Raw genomic sequence first — 17,873 nt, 5'->3', positions numbered from 1 at the left:
AACCTTGGTGCGAGTAGAGAGTGCTGCAGCCCGGGGACTCCGGAGCGATGGCCGGCCTGCACGCCAGCCCAGCGCCGGAAGTGGGCCTTTCGGAGGCGGGAGCTGCCACGTCTGAGACCCGAAGACGCCGCTGCCGCAGTTATGGTGAGTGTTGGGGTCGTGAGGGTGAGCAGGGTTCGAGCCCTTGGGACTAGGGTCTTTCAGTACCGCTCGACCGCGTGGAGTTTGGGGTGCTCTAGCCCTATCCTGCGACCTTTGGGAGCGGTTGGAAGGGGTGAGGCCGCCGAGCCTCCGGGACTAAGGCCGCACCGTTGCCGGGCACCCTGCGTGTCTGTCTCCCGTCCTTGTCTCCCTCGGCGAGACAGCGCCAGGACGCCCTAGGAGTTGTGTGTACGGAGCCTGCGGCAAGTTCGAAGCTTTACTATGATCGCAGCCTGTGCTAGTGGCGGAGCTGAGATTCGATTCCACCTCCTACCTCCCAGCAGAAATGTTGCGGGGTTCCCAGCGTTGACGACGACCTCAGAACGCTGACGGAAGGAGAAGCTGAATGATTTTGAAGACAGGGTCCCGGGTTTTCCCATTTCGGTGTTATCTGCAGTGTATGTTCGCTCCACACTGACTCACTGAGTGAAGGAATGAGAACTAATGGCTGAAGGCCTCAAAACTGGGCTTGACACAGCCTAGGAAATGCGTTCTCCTAAGAAACGGGGATGCCTCACCGCCAGTTTGAGAAAAACTGTATGAACCTAGAAGTCAGAACCCTGGCTTTAATTCTTACTCTTCGGGCAGCTGGTGTCAAAGTGTCTTCTACTTTGGGCCTCTAATTCTCTCCTTAGTAGAGTTGGGAACTGTGTGCTCCATAATCAGTCAGCTCTAAATTAATTTGTAACGCATACTGTCCTGAAGAGGCGTTCTGAGTGCTGTTGCTTGTTGTTTACCTATGACCTGGTAAACTCGGAGGCTTGGGAGGAAGTACTGCTTCCACTCCTTAGGCTGTCAGATGGCTGTGACTGACTGTCCTTGACACCTCCGAGCATGTGAAAGCAGTTTGCAATGTGGCCAGCTCGAGGAGACACTTGCTTTCTTGCCTTTGCAGACCTTGGGGGATCGCTTATTACACAGTCTAGAATTTGCTGAGAGAGAACCTGTATCTACTTATTATGTACCTTCTCAGTTGCTTTGCCACCATCCTTTCCCAGGGGCCACCTTTGAAAAGTCAAGTCAGGCTTTGTGCTGCAGGTTTTGTGCTGGGAAATATGAGATGGGGGTTGAGAGAAGTTGTAAGAAATGTCAGAAATATCATCTCAGTGCTCAGAGAGACTGAGGCGGGAGGAACTGATCAGTTGAATGATTTGTTAGAACTCTTTGAAAACTTGCTTGAGAGTAGAGTAGCGTGTATGTACAGTAGAAGCCCTACTACTACATGCTTTAAAAATCTGGAAAAATACTTAACGACAAATGGAAATAGTCATCTCCAAGGGTAGGATTCTGAGGGAATTTTGGTTTTCCAGTTTTCCATAATGTAAAGGTTATAGTTTTTATTATTGGAAAGAGAATAAAGATTAATGTAAAAATAAATGACTAAATAAAAAGGATAGGGATGTAGCTAGACAATAAAACACTTGCCTAGCATGTATGAGGCCCTGGGAGAGGGTGAGGGTGGGGAGACGGAAGGACCAAGACAGCCATTTTCAAGCCCTACAGATTATTCAACGCTGGATCCCACTAGGAGACCATCTAAAGCAGTGGTGGTGAACCTATGGCATGCGTGCCACACCTGGCTGTTTGTCATCATTGCCAGTTCTAAAAGGTTTTCCATCACTGATCTGGAGTCTGTTGTAAGAGGCAGGCCATGGAGTAGCCTCAGGAGAAACTTGCCTAGGCTTAGATAACCCTGTAATGCATAAACTGCCTGGGACATCAGAGGTTTCGTCATTCAGGAAGGGAACATCAGGTCTTAACTCCCTCCAGGTCCTACCTCACCCTTATGAGCAGCCAGGACTGCTTGCTTTTACCCACTGCCCCCATTTATATCATGCACTCTCAAACTTCTGTCTTCACTCATGTTTTCCTGTCTGCTTGGACCATACATTTAGGCCTTGGGCCTTGGCAGATTCCCCTTGGGCCATCTGGCAAATTCTTTCTTCTCTTCTAAGGCCCAGTTTGTATCCAACACCACCACTACCTCTCAGCTCGTGTAGCGCATGTAAACAGTGTTAAAGGATTGACCTTGCCATGTTACAGTTATTTATGTACAGGCTTCTCAAAGGCAAGAACTGCCTCTTACTGCTGTATACTGCAGCCATTAGCACAGTGCTCAGCATAAAGCAAGGCACTTGGAGTATGTGCTACACGGAATAAGTGACCAAAACTATGCAACCAAGAATTTTAGAGCTGGGGGTGGTGGTGCACATCTATAATCCCAGCACTTGGAAGGCTGGGGCAGGAAGATTGCTATGAGTTTGAGGCTAGTCTGGACTACATAGTGAGATCCTGTCTCAAAAAAAAGAAAAAAAAAAGAATAGTAAGCCGGGCCTGGTGGCCCACGCCTGTAATCCCAGCACTCAGGAAGCTGAGGCAGGAGGATCATTGCAAGTTCGAGACCAGCCTGGGCTACAAAGTGAGCTCAAGGCCAGCCTGAGCTACATAGCGAGACCCTGTCTCAAAAGACGAAAAAAAAGAATTTTAGAAATAGTTGATAGATTTAATGGGATGATTGAATTCTGTCATCTAACTGCAGCATCTTTGGTTCTAGGTGTCTGTAATTAATACTGTGGACACCTCCCATGAGGACATGATTGTAAGTATTCACTTAGGTCTTCAAGGGCTTTGGACATGGGCATTGCTGTGGGAGTTAAGCAGTCTGGGCTTCTCATTGCCGCTTTCTGCTAATCATTCATGAATCTGATATGGCAGTAGTTGCCAGTCAGAGTGTAACCTCAAGGGTGTGGTCATTCTCCCAGCAGTCTTTTATGAGTTGGCAAAGCTATGACAGTCTGGTCACTTAACCAAGGGCAACCTAGGAACGGTTCATAACACTGTAACCTGCTCCAGCCGACGGTGAAGTTTGTCAGTCTTCTTCCTACCTGTCTTCTCTTTTTGGGTCATTTCTTGGCCCCATTAGAAGCGGGTAATGATGAGACCATGGAGGAGGCTGGCCCACACAAAGTCAAGAGCAGCCGCAGTGAAAGCTGAAGGCAGAGCCAGGTCCCACAGCCAGACAAGGCCCCTGAACCACAAGTCATTTCTCAGGTGTTTCCTGAGTTCCAAATACAGGGTTCAGTGTAGGAAGTTAGGGCCTGCGGGAAAAAGTCCAGAGGTTAAAGTCTCCACCAGGAAAAACAGACTGCTTGTGTGGAGCTGTACAGACAAGGCAGCCTTTGAGTAGCGCCCAGGTCAGTCAGCCTACAGCATTTCACGCTAGGGTTCCTGCCCTCATGCCTGTCCACCAGCAGTTGCTTTTAGGTTTCTAAGTTGCCAGGTATCAGAGTTGCCCATGTAGCTTGGTTTCTGCCATGAAGAGTTTACTCACAAAGACATGGCTTCTTGGAGCTGGTGTCCCACTATGAACAAAAAGGTCCAGTCTGAGACTCTTTAGACAATATCTTCCTTTTTGTGAACCTTAGTTTCCTCATGGAAAAGATAATGTGCCAACTACCTGCATGGGTTTGATTTGACAAGCAGGTGAGGCAAAATAATGGTTAGGAATATTTGCATGTTTGTTGGGTATGGTGGTGCACACCTGTTATCCAAGAACTCGGGAGGCTGAGGCAGGGGGATCACCATGAGTTTCAGGCCAGCCTGGACTACAGAGTCAAGACCCTGTCTCAAAAAACAAACAAAAAGGGAAACTGAGGCTCAAGGAAGATGTAAGTTTTCAAAGGTTGTCCAGCAGATAGGCCACGGAGATAGGATTTACATCTTTGAGGTATTCCGCTTTATTTCCTCCTACAGTGTGATAGAGTATGCAGAACAGCTTGGGAAATCACTACTTTGCCTGCTTCCAAGAAGGCAAGGCCTGACACAGTGAGGGGGCTGACTTCCAAGGAACAATCAGAATGTTTTCCTTAGGGAGGGAGGTAAGAAAGGAACACTGAGGCAGATACAATAAGTGCTTCCTTTGAGAGGTGACATTTGCTCCTGATAAGCCCAGGAATGACAATCATTCCTGAAATTTCCACGATGGGACATCTAGGAAAGTGCCATGTCTTGTTCTAGGGAGAGCCAGCAAACAGGAGAGTGAAGCTGTTTGGGGGTGGTAGGCCTAGTGCCTCTGTGGAACCATTGCCCAGATGGACCAGCAACTGTGGGCAGGTGCCCCCCACACTCTGGAATTCAGTGAGCATCAAGGCATTCAGCTCTTGAGTAGTGGGACCAGTGACACCTAAGGCCTTGTTTCCCTTGGGAGGGGAGTCTGTCACACTGTGCACTTCACTAGAAGGAAAGTCTAACAGGAACCCAGCAACAAAGGTTCGGGGGCCAAGGGAGGAGGAAGGAACCCAAACATCTGAATGGAACCCTGAGTCCAGGCTAGAGGTGCATCACAGAGCACCTGCTCGGGGCCTGCAGGCAGTCTGAGGCCTGCACTCGAGCATTCATTTTGGGTTTGGGGCTGAGGTAAGCCTCATGATACCTTCCTCAGTAGTCCAGAGAGTCTGGGGCAAGTGAGGACAGTGGGAAAGGGCAGCTGGCCTTGCCTTTTCTCCCATACCCACCAGGCAGGCAGGGTGGAAAGGGACCTTCCTTGGAGGATATAAAGGCTCTGTCAAGCCAGATGGGGATGGTATAGCTTGTCCCTTTCAGGAAGGCCTTGCCTAGCAAAGACGGAAGACTTCAGCATGCTAGCTTCTTGTCTAGTGCTGATGATTCTTTGAGATCAGATTATTGCAAAGTGGGTGCTGGTCCAAACTAGACTCTGGTGACTTGCCTTCATCCACCCCGCTGCCCAGCCTGCAGGCTTCCTGAGCTGTCCTCCCTTTGCAGCACGATGCCCAGATGGATTACTATGGCACCCGCCTGGCCACCTGCTCCTCAGACAGGTCTGTCAAAATCTTTGATGTGCGCAACGGAGGCCAGATCCTCATTGCTGACCTCAGGGGGTAAGTGTCAGCAAGCCCAGGGAAGGTCCCCGGGAATGGTGTGACTTTTGCAGGCCCTCCACAAGCATGAGCAGAAAGGATGAAAGCCCAGAGTCACAGCAGCCTCCTGTGGGGGTGGGGGGTGCTTTCCTCAGAGATGTCCCCAAGGTGACGCAGGTAGCCACAGGCAGGAACACCAGCTCGGCCTCCCATATTCACACTATGAGGCTGCTAGCTCCTGACAAGGTGCATAGCCCCCAGGTAGCCTTCACTGTGGGCAGCTACTGCTTCATTTAAAAACAGTAAACGGTACCATTTTGTGCATGTTCAGTCAGTGTGATCTAAAGTGTCAGTGTCAGGTATGGTGGTGCACATCCCAGCACTTGGGAACTAAGGCAGGATTGCCTCAAGTTCAAGGCCAGTCTGGCTACATAGTGAGACCTTTGTTTCAAAGAAAACAAAACAAAAAATTGAACTGTCACTTAAGAGTGCTACAATAAGAAGAATGGCAGAATCATTTTGTAAATCCTGTTGTTCTACCCGTTTGTACATGACAGGAGTTAAATAGCTATTTACAGATGTTTGGCCCACACTTTTCCCTGCTAAGGTCCTAGCTCTTTTTTAGGGCCACCTCTCTACTGTATTCCCTCAGTTCACTGGCTCTTATACAGTAGTGGTTCTTACTCTGGGTCCCATGAGTCCCCAGGGATTTTGTGGATAGAATTCAGGCTTTGGTGAGCTGGGGCAGGGGAAAAACAATCACTTGTTTATTTTTAGTGACTATAATATTTAGCATTGCCTTCAATTTTGGAAGAAGGCCAAAAGCCACAGTAGTGTTTGTAGTTACTGTCATTTTGTCACCAGGTGTGTGCATTTTTCTGTAGTCATTATAACTTAGAATATCATTTATGCTTACCATATGACTGTGAAATTGCAGAGATTAATAGACCTGCCACTAGAGTTTCTGCTTGATGCATTAAAATAGAAGCATGTGTATTACTAGCTTATACATTTTTCTAACATTTTGGTAACTGCATTTCAGTTTTCTTTGTAAATCTATTCTGTACTTTGTGCATTACCCTGAGAAGGGGTTCAGGACCTTCACCAGACTGTACAAGACAGTAAGAAGGTATTCAGTATGTGTTCAGCTGAATTAAAGAAAACAAACTGAGTCAATGTCCATGTGGGGAAATGGGCCACAAAGTCCCCTCCTCTGAGTGCCAAGAAGAATGTATGTGACTGAAGAATCACACACTGCGTCTTCCTGCAGGAGCCTCTGCTGAACAGAGGCATAAGCAGGCTTAGTTACTTTCTTGTTACTGACACCCTAAGTTAGAGGAGGAAAGATTTATTTTGGCTCACAGTTTGTAGAGATTTCAGTCCATAGCTGTCTCCATAGGGCAGCAGGACAGAGGAGAAACAGTCCATGACAAGGTAGGCAGGAAGCAGCAAAACAGTGAGCCTGCCTTTTTCTTTTTATCCCACATAGGCTAAAAACATGCAGGGTGGGCCTTCCATTATCCATACCCAGAACTACACTAAACCAACCAGTGGACAGATCACACACCATTAATCCATGTTCACACACCCTAGATCCAGGCACCTCTGAAAAGCCCCACCTATGGGCACATGAGGCTTTGGAGGGACATCTGGACACAAGTCATAATACTGATTCTCTGCTCTGCTTTTTCTTAAGCTCAAAAGATGTGAAATGCTGAAAGGATAAAAAAATTCACACCCTTCTGTTTTTGCCTCATTTTTAACTATGGTAGTGTCAGGACCGTGAGTCTGCTCGGTTTCATCAGGAGCTCCTTTGTAGGCCCTAAGGTATACTGTTGTCCACCCAGAGGGAAGTGGCTGGAGCCCTAGAGCCACAGAGTAAACAAGGGGCAGCACTGACTGAGTGGGTTGCTCCTCCTTGTACTAAGCATTTTTCTGCATTCTATACATGAGTTACCACATTTAGCCCTCATGACTACAGGGAAAGAAGTCTTAGTGACCTCTCCACTATCACATGAAGAGACTGCCATAGAGAAGATACCACCCTGGCCTAAAGCCAGGAACTTTGAGACCAGGAAAGTTGGGTAAAAGAGCCTGCACCTACCGCTACTATACCACGCTGAGCACACACCCTTCCCTGGCCAGAGGAATGATGCGTGCAGAAGCCACACAGTGTGCTCAGACAGTGCCTGTCAGCAGGTAGAGAGCAGAAGGGAAAGACATGCTTTGAACAAAGCATGGGCACAGGGCAATAGGGGATAGACACTGCCTTCTCAAGAAGTTGGCCTTCTGGTAGGGTCGTTTGTGACTCAGCCTACAGGTGTGTACAGCTGTAAGTGTAAGTGTGTAAGCTGTAAGCTGTAAGTATGAGCAGCTGTAAGCCTAACTTGATGAGTGACTGCTGAGAGGCTATGCTGGCTGCAGTCTGGGCAGGCAAGGGTCCGTCTGGGTGGCACAGGGGTTCTGACTCTTAGAAAGGCTCTGACCTCATGTTACTGAGCCTGTTGTGGCCCTGGTCCAATAGGTGTCCCTTCACAGTGACATCTATAACTCTCCCTTTTGAAATTCTTAGGCAGATGTTATTTCCCTCTGCCAGGGAAGTCATTCAGTCCTATCTATAACTGCCTGGTAGAGAACTATAGGTTCCCATGGCCCTTGAACAACCTCTGTCCCCTCCCCTTGCAGTCATGAGGGTCCTGTGTGGCAGGTGGCCTGGGCCCACCCCATGTATGGCAACATCCTGGCATCTTGCTCCTATGACCGGAAAGTCATCATCTGGAAAGAGGAGAATGGCAGCTGGGAGAAGACCCATGAGCACTCAGGACATGACTCGTCAGGTACACTGAGCTGCTCTGTCCTAACCACCCCCTGGTTCCTGTCCCTCCATCCTGCTGCTACTCTGTCCCTGGGCTGTGGCTGGCTGTCCTGCCAGTCTTCACTGCTGAGGTGTGGCCTGAGAGCTAAAGAGCCACACAACACAGCAACTTTCTTAGGCTTATTCATTTTAAGTACCAGCCTTTATTCTCAGGTTGTTATCCTTCCTCCTTGTTTTGTTAAAGTGGAGTTTATGAAATGATGCTTGTGTGTAACGGAGGTTTTTCTAATATCATTAATTGAAAAAAATTACAGCTGCCCCTCGTGGTCCCTGCAGTTCTTGTAGGAACTTAGCAAAGCAGTCTGTAGCTGTGGCCCTGCACCCCCTTGCACCTCCTGCACGTCCTGCATCCCCTGCTCACTATGCCTCCTGCATCCTGCAGTGAACTCTGTGTGCTGGGCCCCCCATGACTACGGCCTGATCCTGGCCTGCGGGAGTTCGGATGGGGCCATCTCTCTGCTGACCTACACAGGCGAAGGCCAGTGGGAAGTGAAGAAGATCAACAATGCTCACACTGTAAGTCCAGCCCTGCCTCCCTGTAGAGGGCAGCCCTGTCGCCTGGCATGAGTCTCCTGTGGGCTCCTAGGGGGCCCTGCAGGGGTGGTGGGCCAGAAAGGGCAGCAGAGAAGATGTGCTGAGCCTCTGCTGCAGAGCCAGCAGCTGCTTCAGCTTCCTTCAACCCAGAGCAAGGGCTGGGTGTGCAGAAGGACAGCGGCAGCCTGCCAACCGCCACTTCCACTGTCATGGAAGGCGACATGGCCTGCGCAGTCACTGAGACTCCTGGAGCCAGGCAGCACAATAGGAAGCATCATAGAGATTTAGTTCTCTGTGCTCCTGGTCATTGAACCTTAAGGTTGAAATAGTCCAGAAAACCTTGTGGGCAGTGGGGACAACTTACATTTCTTGAGTCTCCACTGTGTGTCGTATGATTCTCATAAACACTTGTGAATGAAAGAAGGAACCAGCAAATTACAGATTTTCAAGACTCACCCTGTTATAGCATATGTCAGTATTCATTCCTTATGGCTGGATAATGCTGTGTTTGGAGTACAGTATGTGCCTCACATTTATTCATCCGTCAGGTAGCAAATATTTTCAGTAGTTGTGAGTAATTGTGCTATGAGCTTGAGTCACGTGGTAATGCTATGTCTAACTTTTGTTACTTAGCAAAACTATTTAGTAGTTCCTCAGAAAGTTTAAAACAGTTTTGCAAAGTAACTGCACATTTTAACACTGCCAGCTGCATTTGAGGTTCTAATTTCTCTACATCCTGCCAACACCTGTCTTTTTGATTATAGCTGTCCTTGTGGGTGTGAAGTAGTGGCTTATTGTGTTTTTTATTTTACTTTTGCTAATCGAAAATGATGCTGGGCATCTTTTCACATGCTTTTGGCCCTGTGTATATCTTCTTTAGAAAAATCGGAGAGATTCTGTCCTCTCTTAGACCAGGTGAATGCAAGGGGACTGAAGAAGCATGGCGCAGAGCTTTGGGGACAGAGCTCCTTGTGAGGACAGACTGTTGGGGTGAAAGCAAATTGGTGCCTGCTAGGGACAGGGGTGGGAAAGAAGGTTAGACCAGCCCGGGGAGGAGCAGAGGAAGGTGCTTCTGAGCACAAACTGCTGTCCTACAAAACAAGAGTTTTGAGTCCAGCAAGGCTTGCCTTCCCTGATTAGGAAAATTCCCACATAATCTCACTTAAAACAGAAAAGTAGGTCAGAGTTGTAACTCAATGGTAGAATAATTGCCTAACATGCCCAAGGCCCTGGGTTCCATCCGTAGTATTGCAAGAAAAACCAAGAAAAAGGAATCAATTGCATGTATAAAATACTCAAGGAAAGAAAGTGCCAACCAAGTGCCCATCAATGGGGAGACAGATGAAGAAATAGCAGTGGGTCTGTGCTTGAGAAATGCTACACAGCAATAAAAAGAAATAACTGTTCATCCACACAAGATAGATATATTTAAAAATAATTATGCTGAGTGAACAAAAACCAAACAAAAAAAAATACTGTAGTTTGTCGGATGTAGAGTTCTAGAAAATGCAAACTAATCTATAGTGAGTAGCTCTGTGGTTGCCCATTTTGGAGGCTACAGGGTTGAGAGATTGAGTTCAGTGGGAAAGGAGGAAACCTTTGGGATGCTGCTAACATTTGTTATCAGTGGCGCCAGTTTTACAAGGCATATCTACATCAGAATTCATCAAACCTTGCACTTTTATGTGTAAAGTCGATTATGGAGCCTGGCTTAGTGGCGCACACCTTAGTAGCAGGAGGATTGCTGTGAGTTCAAGGCCAGCTGGGCTACATAGTGAGTTCAGGGTCAGCCTGAATTGCATACTGAGGCCTTGTCTCAAAAAAGACCAAAAAAAAAAGTTGATTATGCTGTATCAAAGCTGTAACAGTTAATCTGCTCCATCAGTCTGACTGTATTAGGAGACTCCTGAGAGGCGGCTGGGTGTGAGAGCACTATCCTCCTCATTCATCAGCTGAATGGGCTGTTGGGAGGGAAGCCTGGCTGCAGGAAGTGGGTCATAGGTGTGTGACCTTGGGGTCTGCATCTGGTCCATAGCCCCCGCTTCTCTGCACTCTTGCTCTGTGCTTTGCTGCCTGGCCACCATGACAATGAGCAGCTTTGCCCCGCCAAGTCCTTCCACTCTGATATTCCTTCCTGGAACTAGTTGGCCCCTCATAATGTGAGAGTCGTGTATTTTGTCACAGTGACAAAAAACTGACCAACATGAAGCCAGTTTTAAATTTTACTTAAGCACATAAAGGACACAAACCGCTATCAATATGCAGAACCCTGGGGACTGTTGTTTAGACCCTGTGGTATCTACTAGAGGAGAAGCTTTAGACAGCAAAACTGACAAGACAAACATAACTATAAATGCAGTGACGTATGAAGGACCAAGACAAAGAGCTGTGAGCTCCAGCTGAGCGTTCTCAAGCCCACAGAGGAGCCTAGAGAACTGAATGCACCAGGAGAGCACAGAAGAGGCCATGCTCAGAGAGCACAGGCTCCTTACCAGCAAAGCCAAAAGGGGAAATCGGAACAGCTACAAACTGGGAAATGGGGAAGTCCCCCGCCCCTTTTCTCTTTGGTACTTGTGATTGAACCCAGAGCCTTTGCACCCAGCTGCATCCCTAGTCCTTTTTTATTTTTTATTTCAAGATAGGGGCTCACTAAGTTGCCCAGGGTGGGCTCAAACTTGACAATTCTCCTGCTTCAGCCTGCCAGAGTGGATTATAGGCATGTGCCACACTGTCTTGTCGAGGGGTACACATTTGAGGGATAGAGCCAGTTAGGGAGAGAAGGAACAGATGAGAAGTCTGGATAATGGAAGACGAGGGCTGTGTTAAGATAGAACACCTGAGATCTTCTCAGATAGGGTATCACTTGACCTGGTGGCGGCTACAGGAGTGTTTGGGGTAATTCCTTAAGCTTTTTATTTTCTGTGGTTTTCTAACGATTTTTTAAAAATCTTCTCTTTAAAATAGGCCTGCATGTGCCCTCCTTTCATTTATTTGACAAAGTAATGTTTGCGTTCCTGGTTGCTACTTTTAACGAGTACCTTGCAGAGCTGGGCTTCATGAGGCAGAGTTGTGAGTTGCTAGAGAGAAATGACCCGTAGCCTGGACCTGCAGAGCACAGTTCCTGTTGCAGAGAAAGGTCAGCATCACCACACATCCCTTCTTTGCAGATTGGCTGCAACGCTGTCAGCTGGGCCCCTGCTGTTGTACCTGGAAGCCTCATAGACCAGCCATCAGGGCAGAAACCCAGCTACATCAAGAAGTTTGCTTCCGGTGGCTGTGATAACCTCATCAAACTCTGGAAGTAAGCGGGCTGTGCAGACTCCTCAAGGGAAGCCTTCTGCTTTCTGCCTGCCATGACTGAAAAAGTCAGGGCCACCATCCTCCTCCTTGCCAGTAAAACACTGTTTATAATCTGCAAGGTCACCTTTAAAACAACAAAAGCCTGCCCTTTTTGTGCACTGCTTGTATTGCTCACCTGACTCCCAGCCACTGGAGCTGGGGAGGGAAAGAGTCTTTTCCTGAGGGTCTCCACAAGTGGAAGAACTGTGTAAAATAGGTGGGACTTGTGCCCTGACCCAGCCTGTGCATGGGGAGGGAGGCAGCATGGGCTGCTGGTTCTCCCTTTGGTCTCCCCAGGGAGGACGAGGACGGCCAGTGGAAGGAGGACCAGAAGCTGGAGGCGCATAGTGACTGGGTTCGAGATGTGGCCTGGGCCCCCTCCATCGGCCTACCCACCAGCACCATCGCCAGCTGCTCCCAGGTAGCACAGCCCCAAGCACGCACACCCTGCTGTTGACGAGTCCCGTTAGCCTTCCAGAGGCTTGGTGAGGCAGTCCTGGGGAGAGGAAGAGAGCAGCAGGCATGGGGACCAGCACAGCAGCAGAAGGGTCACCAGGGAGTCCTTGTGCAGAGAGGGTTTGTCCAAAGCCACAGTGGCTGCCCCGACCTTAGTGTGGTTGGGGGTGGACCCATCTGCCTGGCCACCCTTCCCAGATAGACCATGCCACTGAGCTTCAGGCCAGGCGGTGCCACCAAGTGGCCTTCTCTACCATTACAATCTATTTGGCTCCAAATTTTTGTGATGTTTCTTTTTTCACTCATCCCCTCTTGTTTCCTGAGGTTGGCTTTTAGAAAGCTATACTAGTCAGATGAGAATGCAGAACCCTGAGAAAATGAGGTTAGCAGTGCTGAGTCCATAACTGAGGCCAAGATGAGTGAAGGCACCAGCACCTGCAACAGGGACCGACATGAGATGCTGGACCAGATGTTGACTGTCCTCCGAGAGCTGCTGGTGCCTTGGCCAGGACTCCCCCACCCTGCTCTCTGAAGATCCATTGTGGCTCCGGAGAGGAGAGTTCCTGCCCCACCCAACCGTACCCTGTCTTGTAGGATGGCCGAGTGTTCATCTGGACCTGTGAAGATCTCTCAGGCAACACGTGGTCACCTAAGTTGTTGCACAAGTTCAGTGACGTTGTGTGGCACGTGAGCTGGTCCATCACCGCCAATATCCTCGCTGTCTCAGGTGGTGACAACAAGGTACAGCCCACCTCCAGCGCCCAGTGCAGGGGTGGCAAACCTGGGGCACGGGCGCCACAGCAGGCATGCAGAGCTCTTTCCAACACCACACAAGCTGTTTGGCTCGGCAACTGAGCACCAGATACAGTTGCTTTTTCTAAGCTTAAACCTCAGTATTCAGGTTTCGTTTCAGAGTTGGCACCTTGGGAGAAGTAAGTGGTCTGGAGTTGCAGTTTAGGTGCGCACCTAAAGGGTTGGCCATCACTGGCCTATTGCTCTTCCCTGCTCTCCAAGCCTGTAGTCAGTAGAGCATTGCTGAGAACTGTGTGGAGCGTGTCTGAGACACACGGGAAGAAGCTGGCACGGAGGGTGACCCAGGGAGGGTCTGGCAACCCATCATCCCAACCACTGGGCTACCTCTTTTGCATGGGGATGTTTAATTAGTTTTGCAAAAAGAAGCAAATATGCAGTTAAGAAAACCTTTAAACAAAAGTGAGACCACTGAGGGTTTTAAGCAAAACACTTAAGAAGCACATTTATGAAAATCAGTTCTGCTAGGCATGGTGGCACACATCTATAGTCCCAGTACTCAGGAGGCTGAGGCAGGAGGATCACTGCAAGTCTGAGGCCAGCATAGCAAGACCAGATCTCAAAAAAAAAAAAAAAATCAGTCTACTACTCCAGGATTTCTTATGTTCTATTGTGTGCTGTGAGGGGCACAGAAAGCGTAAGACACAGCATAGCCAGCAGTGACAGAGCAGAGCAGGGGCGGTGCGGGCTGGCAGCCAGCTGCCAGGGAGTTCCAGGACACTTCCATGCCAGAGTGTCTGTCCCAAGCCAGTGGATGGCTAGCTAGTTGCTGGATGCTGTTGCTTTTCCTCTGTAGACAGCTTTTTTTCTTCTTTTTTGTTTTGTTTTTGCTTTGTTTGTAGTAATGAGGATTTGGGGGTTTTTGGTTTTTGGAGGGTTTTTTGTCTTTTTGAGATAGGATCTCTGTATATAGTTCAAACTGGCTTTGAACTTGCCTTGTAGCCCAGACTGGCTTCAAACTCATAGCAGTCCTTCTGCCTCAGTCTCCTAAGTGCTGGGATTACAGGTGTACACCACCACGGCTGGCAAATACAATGTTTTTTTGTTTTTTGGTTTGTACTGGGACTCGAACTCAGGACCTTGCATTTGCCAGGCAGGCACTGTGCCTCTGAGCTGTATCCTTGGCCCTTTTTATTTTCTGAGAGAGTCTCATTAGGTCTCTTAGTTGCCCAGATTGGGCTCCAACTTGCAATCTTCCTGCCTCAGCTTCCCAAAGTGTAGGATTATAAGTGTGTGCCACCACACCCACGTACTTTTTTTAAAATTGTGGTAAAAATATGCATAAGATTTATCACTTACAGTTGTGCGTAAGTTTATCACTTACTGCAGTTGTGCAGTGTTCTGTAGTTGTGCAGCCAGGATGTAGAATGCCGTTTGTGAAACTGAAACTGCACCCGTGAGGTAGTTCTACTTGCCGAGCCCCGGGCTACTTTCTGTGTCACTGGCTCTGAACAGAGCCCTCATAGAGGCAGTCACCACCTAGAGTGTGTCCTTCAGTGACTGCTTATTTCACAAAAGGCAGTGTCCTCCCCTTCTCTCTTCTTCAGAACTGAGGACTGAGCCCAGAAACTCTGCCGAGCCCACCCCTACACCTGCCCAGGTTGAACTCAGACTTGTGATCCTCCTGCCTCGGCTTCCCTCAGTGCTGGGATTGCAGGAGTATGCCACCGCACCCGGCTGTTCTTATTTAAAGATGAGTAATACAGTTAGTTTATCAGTCCTGCACTGACAGGTACGTGGGTTGTTTCCACCGACCTGAACACTGGGCGTTGTGGCCATGGACAAGTGTGCAGTCAGCATGGAGCTTTTCCTGGCCCAAGTCTTTCCATCTGCAGTGCTCCCAAAAGATCAGGCTGCCCCACCTCAGAGCCATAAACACCCCTCAAAGGCCAGCCAGATCACTTCCCCAATTCTAGGGAGTGCTAGAGCCAGTCCCAGAACTGAGGTTGTGGCAGCCAGCATGAGGCAGGGCCCCAGGCGTTTTCCTGCAGGCCTGCGTTGGTTCCTCCCCGCACACAGGGTGCTATATGTGTGTGACTGGAGGGGGCTAGTTTTTTTAGATTTAGATTTTTTTTTTTAATGCGGTCTCCTAAATTTTCCTCTCTGGGGAGAAACCTTTTTCAGTTCTCCACCATTTCTTCTGCCCTGGACCACAGAATTGTGTACTGATTGACCTGTGTCTTGCTGGACTATAGCAGCTCTCAAACCTTAACATCAAAACTTTCCCTTTCTCTTTCTCTCTTTCTCTCTGTCTTTCTCTCTTTCTCTCTGTCTTTCTCTCTTTCTCTCTCTTTCTCTCTGTCTCTCTTTCTCTCTGACACACAACACACACACCCCACCCACCCACCCACCCACCTCCTGAGGCAGCTGGAGAGCCAAGGCCGTGGTCTGTCCTGGTCAGAGAACCCTGTTCTTGGCCACCCAACATCTGTCACTGTTGCTGTGTCACTTTAGTTAAAGCAGCATCACATGTTTATATCACCCTTTGTGGCTGTAATTACTACCTAGTTTTTTTAATCTTTTTTCTTGGGTGGGTGTCTTTTTTGGGGTTTCTTTCTTTTTCTTTTCTAGACAAGGTCTCGATAATGTAGCCCAGGCTGGCCTCAAACTCACAGTGATCCTCCTGCCTCAGCCTCTCAAGTGCTGGTATTACAGGTGTGCGCCACCATAGCCAACAGTTAATTTTTAAATTTTTATTAGTCCGTGTTTTGTGGTACATAATTCATCGTGAGGAATTGGCACGTGTATGTACCACATCTTAATTCTTTTTATGTTCCCTCCCTCCCCTCCCTAACCACATCCTCCATCTCCTGGTCCCCTTCCCGTTTGCAAAAGATCTGCCTCTGTTTAAATCCGTTTTTATTCGTCTACCTGTATTTTAATGAGATTTCAGTGAATGTAAGTGCTGTTTTCCCACAAGCTTTTGAGCAGAGTTGTTTGGTGGGTTGACTTGTTTTCTTTTGTTTCACCTTTTCCCTCTGTACAGCACTGGGGATTGGAACCCAGGGCATTCACACTAAGCCACACCCCCAGGCCTGTTTTTATTTTTTAATTTTGGGACGAAGTCTTGCTGGGTTGCCCAGGCTGGGCTCAAATTGCGATCCTTCTGTCTCAGCCTCCCAGAGTGCTAGGATTGCAGCTGGCATGCCAGGCTCTGAGCATTGCGGTGCAGGTGAGGCTGGAGCCGGGCGGCAAGGGGAGGACACTGAGGTCTGTGTGCACTGATTGCAGGTAACCCTGTGGAAGGAGTCGCTGGATGGCCAGTGGGTCTGCATCAGTGATGTCAACAAGGGCCAGGGCTCCGTGTCGGCCTCCGCCGCAGAGAGCCAGCAGAACGAGCAGTGACAGTGGCAGGGCCTGCGTGGCCTCCCGGGGTAGTGGCCGAACAGCTGAGAAAAGCCTGGCTCTGACAGGATCGTCTCCCCGGGAGCAGGCACAGCGTGGCCACAGCTCAGGCTTCTGCCTTCACGTGACTCAGAACAGCTCGCCGTGTCCTGCCCACCTGAAAGCATCCATGTTACGAAGAAGAAACTACAGACGACTTCGAATTTATTACTGTAAACTGTTCTAGTGTACCTTTGGGTTCAGGCATTATTAGGGGGAGTTGTTTCCAAATAAAATCATACTGCTTATCCTTGTCACTGTTTATCCAAGCACCTGCCCTGGCAGGTGAGCGCACCCACGATGCACTCTGCCCTGAAGGCTCTGCAGCCAGGCTGCTGCTCAGCTTCCTGTTCACTTCTTCTGCAGAGGAGACTCGGCGATGCATGACCGACGGCCAAGGCACAGAGAGGTCCTAAATGCACAGGTGGCACGAGAGCACAGCTAGCACATGGTCGGGACTGTCGCCTGCCCGGGGAGAGCCAGCACTGGGGCCTCCCCGTCCCACTGCAGTTTTTGAGCTCTGCACCACAACACGGTCACAGCAGAGCAAGGCTGTGTGTACCACACACCTCAAGAACCACACAGGGGAGCTCTGCTGCCAATGCTCTTGTTTTTCCACAGCAAAAATAGTTTTCTGAAAAAAACATCTGCAGTAAGTCTTTGACCACAAAACTAATGCAGAAGAAAGTGGAATTGTGTGAACCAGGTGTGGTGGCACACACCTATGATGCCAGCACTCAGGAAGCTGAGGCAGGAGGATTGCTCTGAGTTCAAGGCCAGCCTGGCCTACGTGGTGAGAACCTGTCTCAAAAGTGAAAGTGGAACTGTTTTGGCTGAGGTAAGGCTAGTGAGGCCAGGACCTGCCCCACGTAGCCTCACATGTCATTCTGCTGAGACAGAACTTGCTTCCTTCCACTACCCAGATGAGAAAAGAAAGGCCCAGAAGCTAGGGACCTTGGTAGGGCCGTCTGTCTCCACAGACTGCACTGACCCTGGTGAGCCTCACCTGCTCCCTCAGCAGATGATCAGTGAGAAGGTACTGGGCCTGAGTCACCCTGCGGCTAGCATAGTATGTTGGGGACGTGAAATTACCGTGACAACAGGCGTGCTTCTAGTGGTGCCTATGTGGCCAGACAGCAGCCCGCCAAACAATCTTGAGGGCACATGTGCCTCAGCCAGAGTGGAGTAGCTTCACGTACAGCCGGGAGTGTGGATTGTGCCAAAGAGTGGACCTTTAGCTCTAGAGGGAAGGCTGCCACGCAGTTCAAAAGCAAGCTGTGTACGCACCCAGTGGTAGAGCTTCAAAATACAGGAAACAGACCTGGAGAGAGATTCTAGTTGTAGTTGGATGTCTCAGTACTCCTCTTTCAATACCATAACTACACCTCCAGTCAGTA

At 49.1% G+C, this 17,873-nt stretch overlaps 1 protein-coding gene across 3 annotated transcripts; it reads left to right on the top strand.

Moving 5' to 3' along the window:
• Nucleotides 1–61: 61 nt before the first annotated feature.
• Nucleotides 62–16,724, top strand: Sec13 (SEC13 homolog, nuclear pore and COPII coat complex component). 3 transcript variants are annotated; one of them, XM_005413078.2, is made up of 9 exons: nt 62–144; nt 2,756–2,800; nt 4,984–5,099; nt 7,764–7,915; nt 8,336–8,469; nt 11,655–11,788; nt 12,124–12,247; nt 12,877–13,023; nt 16,324–16,724. In XM_005413078.2, exons 1-9 carry the CDS (start codon nt 142–144, stop codon nt 16,435–16,437), a joined length of 969 nt encoding a protein of 322 aa, XP_005413135.1. In that variant the 5' UTR covers nt 62–141; the 3' UTR covers nt 16,438–16,724. The 3 variants fall into 3 exon arrangements, with proteins under 3 accessions (XP_005413135.1, XP_013364550.1, XP_013364549.1); XM_013509096.1 differs by lacking the exon at nt 16,324–16,724 and adding an exon at nt 14,640–15,367; XM_013509095.1 differs by having other exon boundaries at nt 98–144; nt 4,950–5,099.
• Nucleotides 16,725–17,873: the final 1,149 nt, after the last annotated feature.

Source organism: Chinchilla lanigera, unplaced genomic scaffold (assembly GCF_000276665.1).
Source record: "Chinchilla lanigera isolate Chin_1 unplaced genomic scaffold, ChiLan1.0 scaffold00160, whole genome shotgun sequence".
Classification (NCBI taxonomy): Eukaryota; Metazoa; Chordata; class Mammalia; order Rodentia; family Chinchillidae; genus Chinchilla; species Chinchilla lanigera.
This window is presented reverse-complemented; position numbering and strand designations above follow the sequence as displayed.

Bases quoted from the DNA above. Each gene is read 5' to 3' on its own strand.
- Sec13 (XM_005413078.2), top strand. The intron at 2,801-4,983 runs GTAAGTATTCAC...CTCCCTTTGCAG, and splicing joins CCTCCCATGAGGACATGATT to CACGATGCCCAGATGGATTA. The intron at 12,248-12,876 runs GTAGCACAGCCC...CCTGTCTTGTAG, and splicing joins CCATCGCCAGCTGCTCCCAG to GATGGCCGAGTGTTCATCTG.